Consider the following 12,163-nt stretch of genomic DNA (forward strand, 5'->3'; position numbering starts at 1 on the left):
AAGCGCATGCGTTACGCGAGGGCAGTGTCACAGACTCACACTCCTCCCCCTCCCCTCCTGGAAACGCCGTTGGCCGCGTGATGACGCAGATCGACGTCCGTATGAGACGTTCGGCTGGTAGCAGCCCTGCGCGAGGTGGCCAACTGTTAAAGTCAGTTCGAAAGGGCGGCGCGAGCGAGCGAACGAACGCACGAGCTCCGGAAAGAGCCGAAGAGCCCGCGAACTCCGGCAGCTCGCCGAAAGTTCCGAGCGCGTCGGCGGCTGGAGGGGAAATCAGATTAGATCAGATCGGTCGAGGAGAAGGAGAATCAACACCTACGAGGATCGAGGCTGCCTGGTGAGTGTGAGTTTGTGTGTGGGGTAAGCGGGGGACGGAGGAGATGGCGTGGGCTACGTTGGCCGGTGTCCGCCGTGTTGTCGAGGGGAGCAGTGCACAGCACCTGGGCGCGGTAGGCGCTACAGGTGAGTCGCCCACCTGAGTCACCAGGTTGTCCCCGCTGCCGAGTTTGAAACACAACTCCCGGCGTGATAAAAAGTTCAACTCAGGCCAATGAAAATCGGCAAATTACTCAAGACAGTATCTGTATTGATAACGTTTATTTTATATTTATTGCTTCCTTATTGCCTCCAACTACTTCCAAGTTGATGTCGTCATCACAGGACCAGGTCATCTCTGAATGCCGCCTCACTGCCACATTTCAACGAAAATATTTGTGTCCAATCCCCCTGGTTTCCCAAACATTGATGTGTGGACTTAGTGATGATATATGGAATAAATGGGCATCTCAGATTCTTCCTGGCAGTGAATGAAAAGGGCTGCGACTTTGAAACCGGAATTGTTGGGATGTTGTGAGGAGTATTGACTCAAGAAACATGTCTAATATTGTAAATGACATGAAGAAATTCAGATATAATAACAATATCATGGTCATACTCGGGGTAGGTACTGAGACAGAAGCGCAAAGTTAATATTTCCAATTGATGATCTTGGATCAGAACAGATAAATGGAGTGTGATAAATTAAGCAGGTTGTGGGTGGCCCTAAAATAGATGTACAGAAGCCAGAACACACATGTATGCATTGATCGCTGTGAACTGTCTCTTGTCTCCAGAACATTTGATCACTTTGGTGTCTTAATGAAAAGGGGAAGCAATTATGCATGGTTTATTCGATATATTGCGTAACTAAAATGTGGAATCTGTTACCAATTATGGTGAAACTAGCAATTATGGTGAATTATTACATGGATATGATTAAGGGCCAGCAAATGTAGATATATGGAGTGAAACAAACTTTGCGTGTTGCAAAGTGTAGGAGCATAAATGACTTTGCGTGGAATTTCCCACTTGAGGGTTGTCATTTCAGTACCTTCAGCCCATAATGAATGTAGGTGAAATTATTTTTATAAGCTACCGTCTGTACTGTGGGAACCTGTAGAATAATTGTTTAACCTCAAATATCAGGTGATGAGGAAATAATCACCCTGTGTGTTTTGGGATTGATGGAACTTTTGTTTCAACAGAGACTTGACAAACTATTTAAAAATGAAACAAAATAAGGTAGTGGAATTTTTAATGCTTGGAAGTGTGAAATCGTAGAATTATTGGAGAAAAAGATTAGGTATACAAAATTGGAATACACAGTTGGAAATGTTTTCTCCACAGCAGAGTCAAGGAGTGAGGGATTTAGTAGGAAACTGAGGGAACTTTGTTTACATTGAGGGGACGATTGCATTCTGGAATACACTGTGTGAGTGGGCAGCGGAGGCAAGTACACTCACATTTAATTATCTAGACGAGCACTTGAATCCGCAAGGAGTTCTCCCAGCTAACAATTATCTATTCTGCATTTTCCTTGATCGCCATTCCTTTTGCCCTGTTTTCGTACCTTCACACTTCCTTATCTATCTATCTCCCTCCCACCCTGACATCCATCTGAAGTAGGGTCTCGACCCGAAATGTCACCCATTCCTTCTCTCCAGAGATCCTCTAGTTTTTAGTGGGGTCAGATTAGCCGATTATCCATCACTAATCTTTAAATGTATAATGAATTATGTATACAATAGTATAATGAATTATGCAAAGAGTACGGGAACAGGAAGTCGGTGAGTATAAAAGGGGAACGGGTATTGGGGCGTGAATGAGTGCAAGGGGAGAGTGGGTAACAAGTCGTGGTGAGCCAGATGTTGAATCACTTAAATATATCCATAACTACACAGGATTATCAGAGATTTATTGTAATTCAGTCATATCTGGAATTGGTTTCGGCCTCAGGGGCACTGTAGACAGCATTGGTCACTCCTTTTAAGGAAGGATGATAATGCATCATATGTAGATTCAAGAAGGTTTATTCAACTGGTACTTGAGATGAATGGATTATTTTTTTAGAAAAAAATTGATAGGCAGATTGTCTCATCTGGAGATAGACACAAAAAGCTGGAGTAACTCAGCCAGTCACAAAGCATCTCTGGAGAAAAGGAATACGTGATGTTTCAGGAACAGGAAATGTCGCCTATTCCTTTTCTCCAGAGATGCTGTCTGACCCGCTGAGTTACTCCAGCGTTGTGTGTCTGGTTTAAACCAGCATTTGCAGTTTCTTCCTGCTCATTGTACCTTCTGGAGTTTGGAAGAGTAAGGGGCATTGAAATATACAAACTGAGTAGTAGTGTTGACAGTATGGGTGTGGAGAGGTTGTTTCCTCTTTATGGGGAGATCTAGAACTAAAGGTTACAGTTTAGAAATATGTGATTGCTATTTAAGACCTATGAGTCAATTTTTTCAGATGGTCATGAGTCTTTGGAACACTCCCACAGAATGAAGAGGGAGTAGAATATTTGAGTATTTTCAAGGCAGAGGTAGAATAATTCTTGGTTAGCAAGAGAGTGGAAGATTACTGTAGAAGGCTTGGAATACAGAGTTGAGGTTACATATAAATCCACAGTGAAGCTACTAAATGGCTGTGCTGGTTCAATCTTACCCTGCTTTTAATGTGAATCAATAAGTGTAGAAGAGCTCCAGTAAATGAGCTTGTCTCAAATCAAATCGAGGACTGAATATTTGTATTGTGTTTTCTTTCTTTAAACTTCTTGCTGTGTTATCTTTTCGAATTTGCAATAGTGTTTGATCTTTTTAAGTACACATCACATTCCAACTGGAAAACTGCACCTTAATGATAATTAACTTTTGATTTTTCAGACTGGACAGGGGTGCAAGCCACAATTTTTAAAATTGCAGATGCGCAAAACTTGATGGTACTGTGATTTATGAAGAAGATAGTGATGAAGTGCAGCAGGATATACACACAGTCTGGTAGAACAGGCAGATAGATGAAAACATGATTTTTATGTGGAGGAATATGAGCTGATCCATTTTGGTAGTAAGGATGAGGTGAGGAAATTTACAATGAAGTTACTGTTCTAAAAAGCGTGCGGGAACAGAGAAACCTAGTAATATGGATACGTGAATCATTGTGAGTCACAGGACGCAGTATGAAATGTTTGTAGGAGAGACAAGAAACTGCAGGTGGTGGAATTGTGAGCCAAACACAAAGTGCTGGAGGAACTCGGCGTATTAGGCAGCATCGGTGCAGGGACTAGTCAGATTTCGTTTTGAATCGGGGCCCTTCTTCAGACTGATTGTAGTAGGAGGAGAAATCTGAAAATGAGAAGTGGGGGTCAGGGCAAGCCTGGCAAGTGATAGGTGGATACAGGACAGGTGAGGTGTGAATAGTGAAAGGCCTGGATAATGGAAAGGATGTTTCTATTAGTGGAAGAGTCTAGGATGTCGAAACATAAAAAAATAGGTGCAGGAGTAGGCCATTTGGCCCTTCGAGCCAGCACTGCCATTCAATATGCTCATGTCTGATCATCTAAAATCAGTACCCCGTTTCTGCTTTTTCCCCCATATGCCTTGATTACTTTAGTTCTAAGAGCCAAATCTAACTCTCTCTCTTGAAAACATCCAGTGAATTGGTCTCCACTGCCTTCTGAGAGTTCCACAGATTCATAACTCTCTGGGTGAAGATGTTTTTCCTCATCTCTGTCCTAAATGGCCTACCCCTTATTCCTAAACTGTGACCCCTGGTTCTGGACTCCCTCAACATGGGGAACATTTTTCATTCATCCAGCCTGTCCAATCCTTAAGTATTTTATATGTTTCTATAAGATCCCCGCTCATCCTTCTAAATTCCAGTGAATACAAGCCCAGTCAATCCATTCTTTCATCATATGTCACTCCTGCCATCCCGAGAATTAAACTGGTGAATCTATGCTGCACTCCCTCAAAAGCAATAATGTTCTTCCTCAAATTAGGAGGCCAAAATTGCACACAATACTCCAGGTGCGGTCTCACCGGGGTCCTGTACAACTGCAGTAGGACCTCCTTGCTCCTAAACTCAAATTCTCTCGCAATGAAGGCCAATGTGCTATTAGCTCTCTTCACTGCCTGCTGTACCTACATGCTTATTTTCAGTGCCTGATGTACAAACACACCCAGGTCTCGTTGTACCCCTTTTCCTAATCTTACACCATTCAGATAATAATCTGCCCTCCTGTTCTAACCACAACAGTGGATAAACTCACATTTATCTGCACACTTACCCAACCTATCCAAGTCACCCTGCAGCCTCATTGCATTGCATTCTCATCGCAGCTCATACTGCCACCCAGCTTTGTGTCATCCGCAAACTTGGAGATGCCACATTTAATTCCCTCATCTAAATCATTAATATATATTATAAATAACTGGGGTCCCAGCACCGAACCTTGCGGCACCCCACTAATCACTGCCTGCCATTCTGAAAAGGACCGTTAATTCCTACTCTTTGCTTCCTGTCTGCCAACCAGTTCTCTATCCATATCAATACCCTACCCCCAATGCTCTAATTTTGCACACTAATCTCTTGTGTGGGACCTTGTCAAATTTATGAGAATGGCTCCTTAGATGAGGGACTACTGTTATAGCATGGATTGGAGAAGTAAAGGGTGAAGAGAGACCCAATAGAAGTGTATAACAATACAAGGATCTGGACAAAGTGGATAATGGGAGGCCTACCCTCTGGTGGATCAGTCACAGGTATAAACTAAAGGAGAGGAAAATTAAGGATGACATGAGGATAAACTATTTGTCATGCATTTAGTTGTTTTGTGGAATGCATTGAAGGCATATATGGTGTAGGCAGGATCAAGATCGGAAATGAATCAATTAGGGGCAAATTGCAATATTAGAGGAAAGAGGTCAGGATGTGAAACTAGCAAGTTATTCTGATAGTGCCAGCACAGACATGGTTTTTTTGAATATGTACTGTATAGGGAGGAACTGCAGCTGATGGTTTACTGAAGAGAGGCACAAAATGCTGGAGTAACTCATCGGGACAGGCAACATCTCTGGAGAAAAGGAATATGTGAAGTTTCAGGAATAGATCCTTCTTAAGACTGAGAATTGGGTTTAAATAGTTTCCTTCTATGCTTGTAACCATTTTATGATACTATAACAGTTTTCAAAAGAACAACATTATTTCGGTTTTATTTCTGTTTGCAGCCCTGTCCAGCTTTACTCCTCCTGTTATTGTATAAACTTATGAAGTCATTAACTTGGAACATAAAATCTTTCTTTCTCCATTGATGCAAAAACTGATGAGTATTTTCAGTATTTACTGTTCCTATTTCATATTGTCATTGGATAACAAGACCCAAGAAATCTTGTGATTCATTGCGATTCTTTCTCCCCAAGCACTTTACAAATACACAGCAAAATAATGATCGGTAAACTTGATTCATTCTGTTGGTGTTGATTGCAACAACAATGTTTTGCGGATTTATTTTTACCGCATGTTAAAGAGGACAATGGACTTTGTGTAATGCGAGACTAGGAGCACTGTTAGTCATCTAACACTCTGATTTGGTTGACTTCCTTTGTGTTCATGAACGGCATTTGAACCTGCAATTTAGTTTGCAGAATGCATAAAGACATTTTCGAGAAGGCTTCCTAAAGTTTATATATTGCTGGTTACAAAATCAGTCAACCTTTTTCTGCACGTGTGCACATTTCCTTATTAATTTGTGTAAAAGGGGGAATATCTAAATTTTAGTTTTACTAGGTTGCACTTTAATACCTCCCCATTAACTTGATATTTACCTACTTAAGTGGTTTGATGGTTGATTTATGTAGCAATAAAGGGCAGCCTTTTCATACTTCTAGTTCTGTCTTTCCTGTTTGATTTATTGAAAGACCCAAAGTTACCTATATTGAAGGCAAAATTCCCAAGTCTATTTTCAAGAATGGAGCTTTTCTACTGAAAGGATCAGATATGTTTGTTTCAGTCCCAGTGCTTAATTAATGCTCTATTTCTAATAAAAAACGTTTTAAGTACTGAATTGTTTTCCTCTATTTTCTGCTTTGAAATTTGTGACATTTTTTTGCATTTCAACTTATCTCATAATATAAATGGCTTGTCTCATTACTGTATTAGATTTACTTTTGCTGCTTGTTGTCATGTACTTGGAAGCATCAGAGGAAGTCCTCTGTGGTTCATGTGGTTTGATCATATCTTGCATGGCAAAGCCTATATCAGGTGTGTGCTTTTGTGAGTTGCACCAGATTACACTCTCAACAGACGTTAATAGTTTATACTGAGGAAAAAACTACAGATGCTGATTTATATCGAAGATTGACACAAAATGCTGGAGCAACACCGGGACAGGCAGCATCTCTGGAGAGAAGGAATGGGTAACATTTCAGGTCGAGACCCTTCTTCAGACAAAGAGTCAGGGGAGAGGGAGTCTAGAGATATGGAAGGGTAAGGTGTGAAAACGGCAGATCAAAGCACTCGATGATAAGGAAATGTAGAATGTTTCATTGTTCGGGGAAGGTGACAAGGAGGCAAACAATCATTAAAACTAATCGGAAGGACAGTGTCAGACAGACATTAAAACTAATCAGAAGGACAGTGTAACTATTCAGATAACTTTTATATGTTTGAGAATGCCCTATTCTCTCTTAATCAGTGCCTTTTTTGTAATGCATTTGTTAAGAATTTTACTTTCAGTATACATGGTATATTTTTAACATTGCTGCATTTGATATTTTCACTTTTTTTGTACAGGTTGTGCTTCTTAGCTATATATTTATGATTAATTTGATTTACTAATATACTCAATTATAACTAAATATTTTAAGCATAGTTTAAAGCTGGTTAGTTTATGTTCAACTTTTGTCTTCTGTATTATGCAGAACAATAATTTATTTTTAAACTGCAGGTGATCAAAATCAGAAATAAAAACTAAAAAATGCTGGAAATACTTAACAGGTCAGGCATCATCCCTGGACCTTTCAAGTCAGGAACCTTCTTTAGATTACATGGGTAGTTAGTTCCTGCTGTGTGTTTCTCAACTCTTAAATGGTAGGAACTGTGTACATTTGTTCCATTTATCCATCTCCTTCCCTCTTGATCACTGCTTGAATGTGATTTTGTGGTTATTGAGTCTCAACATTTTTGGGGGGGAATGAATCCACGCACGTGTTGTCTTATGGTGTTCAACTTTTCCGCGGGATCTTTACTCGAAGAAAGAGGTTTATTTTTTTCATATTTTTATAGTTGACGGAATCTTTTCCACTTGCAAGATTTGATACAGAGACCAGTCATAACTTCTGGAAATGTATCCCACTGAATACATTGAGCTAGGTGTAGTCTTGTATATAAAAAGGAATGCACAGTTTTGAGCAGAATTTCCAAACTGTAGCTGAGGTTTTTTGTTCCCCAATTTCTATTTTGCCTTGCACTTGCCTTCGAGGACCATTTAAAACCATGTCTTTTGGAATTTAGTTATTTCTGTGTCAAGTCCTGCGTTCTCTTCCCAAAGTCCATTACTTCTTCAGCATGTAACTAAAAGAGTGATAGTTTATTATTATAGATGTGAAATAGTTGTTTGGCAGTGGGCAAATGTGGGGGTTTGAGGGTGGAAGGTGCAAAGGGAGAAGCACACTGATGAAAGTTTACTAGCCTGAAAGAATACTCGGTTTCTCTCTCCACAGATGTTGCCCAAAGTTAATATGTCCAAAATGTTCCGTTTCTATTTCAGGTTTTTGGCATCCGCAGTTTTTTGTTTTATAATAATCTGACAGGAAGTGTAGCTGTTCCCACTAATTTCCACACCCTGAGTCCAAAGCAGCAAGGACGGGACCTCGGTGGTATGCTAAGTGATGGTTGAAACCTCAGTGTGAACTAGGAATTAGAGACTTGGGCTGCTTCAGTGCAATAATGCCTCGTAGATCTAAATGTGTAATGGTAGGTTTGTGGAAAGATGTGAGGGCTGATCTTCAGCAAAAATCCAGATGGGATTTGCTGGCAAACAAGCCTGTATCTGAGCTAATCCAAGCTTCCACTCGGAATAGCACATGGCCTGAAACTGCTGTAGTAGTTAGCTCCAGTGCTGTTATTTACACTACACATTGTAACTACACAGATCCCAACATTACAATCTACATGGCTCCCTTATCCCACTTCCTTCCAGTAGCTGTGCAATTTATTGTCTATCATGTCGCCATTAAACCCCTATCCTCTGTCAACCTTGGCCCTATTGCGACCTCCACCCTTCCCTCCCCCTCCGGGCTGTTATCTACCAATCAACCAGTTTGACAATTTTCCTTCCCAAAAAAGTATATTACAACATGCTGGCACAGTTTATGATGTGGGAGGAAACAATGATCAGGATCAAATCTAGGCCTCTGAAGCCGAGGAGGCAACATTGCAGCGCCACTGTGCCACCTTCTCGGGCTGGTAAATCTGAATGCTGAACCTGTGCCCACTAAAACAAATAGGAAATTTCAGCTACTCTGGGGGCGATAGTTATTTAATGAGGTTTCATTGTTTTTAATTTTTTTGTTTAAAGTCTTTAAAATTTTAAGTTTTACATTTTTAATGTTTGCTTCTAACAGGTCCCAGGTGATTTTGATTGTTTGTGAATATCAAAAGCATTGCAAACATTCAAAAATAGTGGCAGCTTTAAGAGCTGACGAGCCTGGGGACAGAGCTTCATCAGGTGTCGAAGCCCTTGAGTCAGCAGAGCAGAGGGACTTGCATTAGATGAAGCCCTGCGTTGCCTTGGACCTGGAAAGGTGGTGGGAACTGAATTCCTTGCAGAACGTTGTGCTTCAAGTCATGCTACCACAACACTTGCAGGGGCAGAGACCAACAATCTTGGGGTGGTGCAAAACTTGCCCCGTGACATTTAATAGTCATGCCGTTCAGGTAGAATATTAGGTGATGTTCATCCAGTTTACATTTGGCCTCACCCTGGCAATGGAGGAGGTCAAGGACAGACAAGTCGTTTTGGGAATTAAATTGGCTGGTAACTGGGAAATTCAGATGGACACAGCAGACAGAGAGCATATGCTTAGCAAAGTGCTCGTCTTATCTGCCTTTGGTCTCATCGACGTAGAGGAGGCCGCAACAAGAGCACTGCAGACAGTGGATAAAGTTGGAGAAGGTGCAGGTCATTACGTGCGTCACCTGGAAGGGCCGGTCAGGTCTCTGGATGGGGGTGAGGGGTGAGATGTTTTACATTTAGCGACCTATTATACCACCTGTGGTTGCAGGGTAAAGTGCTTGGGGAACCGGGGAGTCACAGGGAGACTGGTCCCTGCTGAAAGCAGAAAAGGACGGGGGTGGGAAAGATGTGAGTGATGGTGGGATCATGTTGTAGCTGGTGGAATTGTTGAAGAATGAAGTGCTGGATACTGAGGCTGATGGGGTGACCATCAAGAACTAAGGACACTCTAGCCCTGTTCTGTTTGGGGCGAGGTGAGGTAAGAGTGTAAGTGTGACGTATAGAAGAGATGGTGGTGAGGGCTTAATGAAACGCAGTGGGAGGGAAGCCGTGTTTCCTGGAAAAGGAACACATTTCAAATGTCCTGCTGCAGAAAGCCTCATCTCGAGAGATCTAGTGGGGATGGAAAAACTGAAAGGGATGGTGTCCTGCTCAAAGGAGGTGTAATCCTGGCAGATCTACCCTGGATATCTAGTACCTATACACTTCCATCCTCTGTCAACCTTGGCCCTATTGCTACCTCCACCCTTCCCTTCCCCCACCGGACTGTTATCTACCAATCAACCCGCCCCACCCATATTAAACTTTAACTATAGAAACAAGGAACTGAAATGCTGATTTAGCAAGGAAAGATACAAAATGTGCAGTAACCCTTGTCTGACGCACTAAATTACTTCAGCATTTTATGTCTTTCTGCCTATTACCTGCTAGCTAATTTCCCCCCTCCCTCCACTTCTCCACCCACTTCTTTATACTGGCTACTTCCCCTCTAGATAAGACACAAAAAGCTGGTGTAACTCAGCGGATCAGGCAGCATCTCTGAAGAAAATGAATAGGTGACGTTTTAGGTCGAGACCCTTCTTCAGGCTCTCTATTTCAGTTAAGTTGAAGGGTCTTGACACAAAACATCAACTGTCAATTTCTCTTCATAGATATTGTCTGATCTGCTGAGAGCTGCCAGCTGCCCTCTTTTTTTTGCTACATATTCCAGCATCTGCGGTCTCTTGTGCCTCTAGGGGGGAATTGTCATCATTTAACTTGTCTCTACAGATAACAACCCATCTTCCCATCGCATTGACAACCACTCAAGACGATGGGTCCTCTGATAAATTAAGAAAATCTAAATCCTCTCACTGTGGTGTCAAATACTAACCTACTGGGATTACAATCGCAGCTTTTGTTTTCCTGCTGCCTTACGATTTCATAGAATAAGAGTGTTACAGCATTGAAATATGTCACTGTGGCTTAATTTTTCCACACAGACCATTTAATCGTTTTCTTTGTTTCTCCTACGCAGTCTCTTTTAACACCGCCACTAAATAAAACCTGGATACAGGTACAATTATCTAGAATTGGAGGCAACATGGGAAAAAAAGTGTTTACGGTTTGGGACGAACTGCCCACTAGTGAGGTGGATAAAGTTTTGGTAAAAGCCTACATATATAACTTGCAAAGGATCTTAAGGAGAGGGAAATAATAGATTGTCTTCAACTGAATTGCTCTTTGAGGGAGTAAAAAGGCACAAAGTGCTGGAGTAACTTGGCGGGTCAGGCAGTATCCCTGGTGAACATGGACAGGTGACATCACGGTCCACGTTATCCATGGATGCTGCCTGACCCGCTGAGTTACTCTCGCATTTTGTGTCTTTTTTGTAAACCATCATCTGCAGTTTTTTTTTGTTGCTACATTTTGACTGCCCTTTGCGAAAGCTGGCACAGACTTGTGGGTGATTGATGTTAAGTTTATAATATTCTGTGGGCATTGATCTTGTTTTATTGATCGGACTCTGCAGATTGACTGCTGGATTTGCTTGTGTAATGGCAGTAATGCAAGAGATAAACTGATGATGTAATAAATTGCTATAAAAATATAGATTTCTTTATTGATTTCTTAAACTTCAAGTAACCCTTGCATCCCCTCTCTTTCCTTCCCTCTTCCACGTTAGTTGTTGTATGGATTTCGCTGTCGTCCTGTTGAATTTTGTTATCTGTATAACTCGTTATCACCTACCCCAAGCCAGCAATGGACCATTGTGGGCTCCAACGTACCTTGATCATCGTTACTTTTTTGCATATCTTTAATATATTTGTCCCATATCTCTCTAAATCACCATCTTTATCTCTCATTTCCATTTCCCCTGACTCTCAGTCTGAAGAAGGGTCTTGACCCAAAACGTCACCTATTCCTTTTCTCCAGAGATGCTGCCGGACTCGCTGATTTACTCCAGTATTTTGTGTCTATCCGGGGTTTTCAACATTGTTGGATCGTGGATAGTAGATGAATGAAGTTTTACCATATTTCCTTTTTTGTTTCTTATGTACTTTGCTTCAAAAGTTTGTTCTTAAGTGTTCCAGAAAACATTGTTTATACCAATCTCTCTTTGCATTTGCTTTTGTTTGATCCTAAAGGACTGATTTGATGAAGTGGTTGGTGAAGAGGATTTAGCTTGCACCCGATACCAGATGGCTGCACCTGAGATGAGTGAATCAAACTGCTATCCTCTAACTGGTGTAGGATGGACCTCGAACCCGAACACCTGTCCAAAGGAATATCAACTGGTACGTCGGCCTCTTGACAATAATCCTGGGTTCATAGTTCTCCCGGTGCTTGGTGTATTA

The 12,163-nt window shown here is 41.5% G+C and overlaps 1 protein-coding gene across 1 annotated transcript in view; it reads left to right on the plus strand.

Annotated features, from left to right (window-relative positions):
* Positions 1-124: 124 nt before the first annotated feature.
* mvb12a (multivesicular body subunit 12A) overlaps positions 125-12,163 on the plus strand; it is a 28,641-nt gene continuing 16,602 nt past the window's right edge. Inside the window, exons 1-2 of the mRNA XM_055664047.1 lie at positions 125-337; positions 11,954-12,103. Of these exons, the coding sequence (XP_055520022.1) occupies positions 12,008-12,103 (96 nt within the window). The 5' untranslated portion in view covers positions 125-337; positions 11,954-12,007. The remainder of the gene's footprint in view (positions 338-11,953; positions 12,104-12,163) is intronic.

The sequence above is a fragment of the Leucoraja erinacea genome, chromosome 39 (genome assembly GCF_028641065.1).
Source record: "Leucoraja erinacea ecotype New England chromosome 39, Leri_hhj_1, whole genome shotgun sequence".
Classification (NCBI taxonomy): Eukaryota; Metazoa; Chordata; class Chondrichthyes; order Rajiformes; family Rajidae; genus Leucoraja; species Leucoraja erinaceus.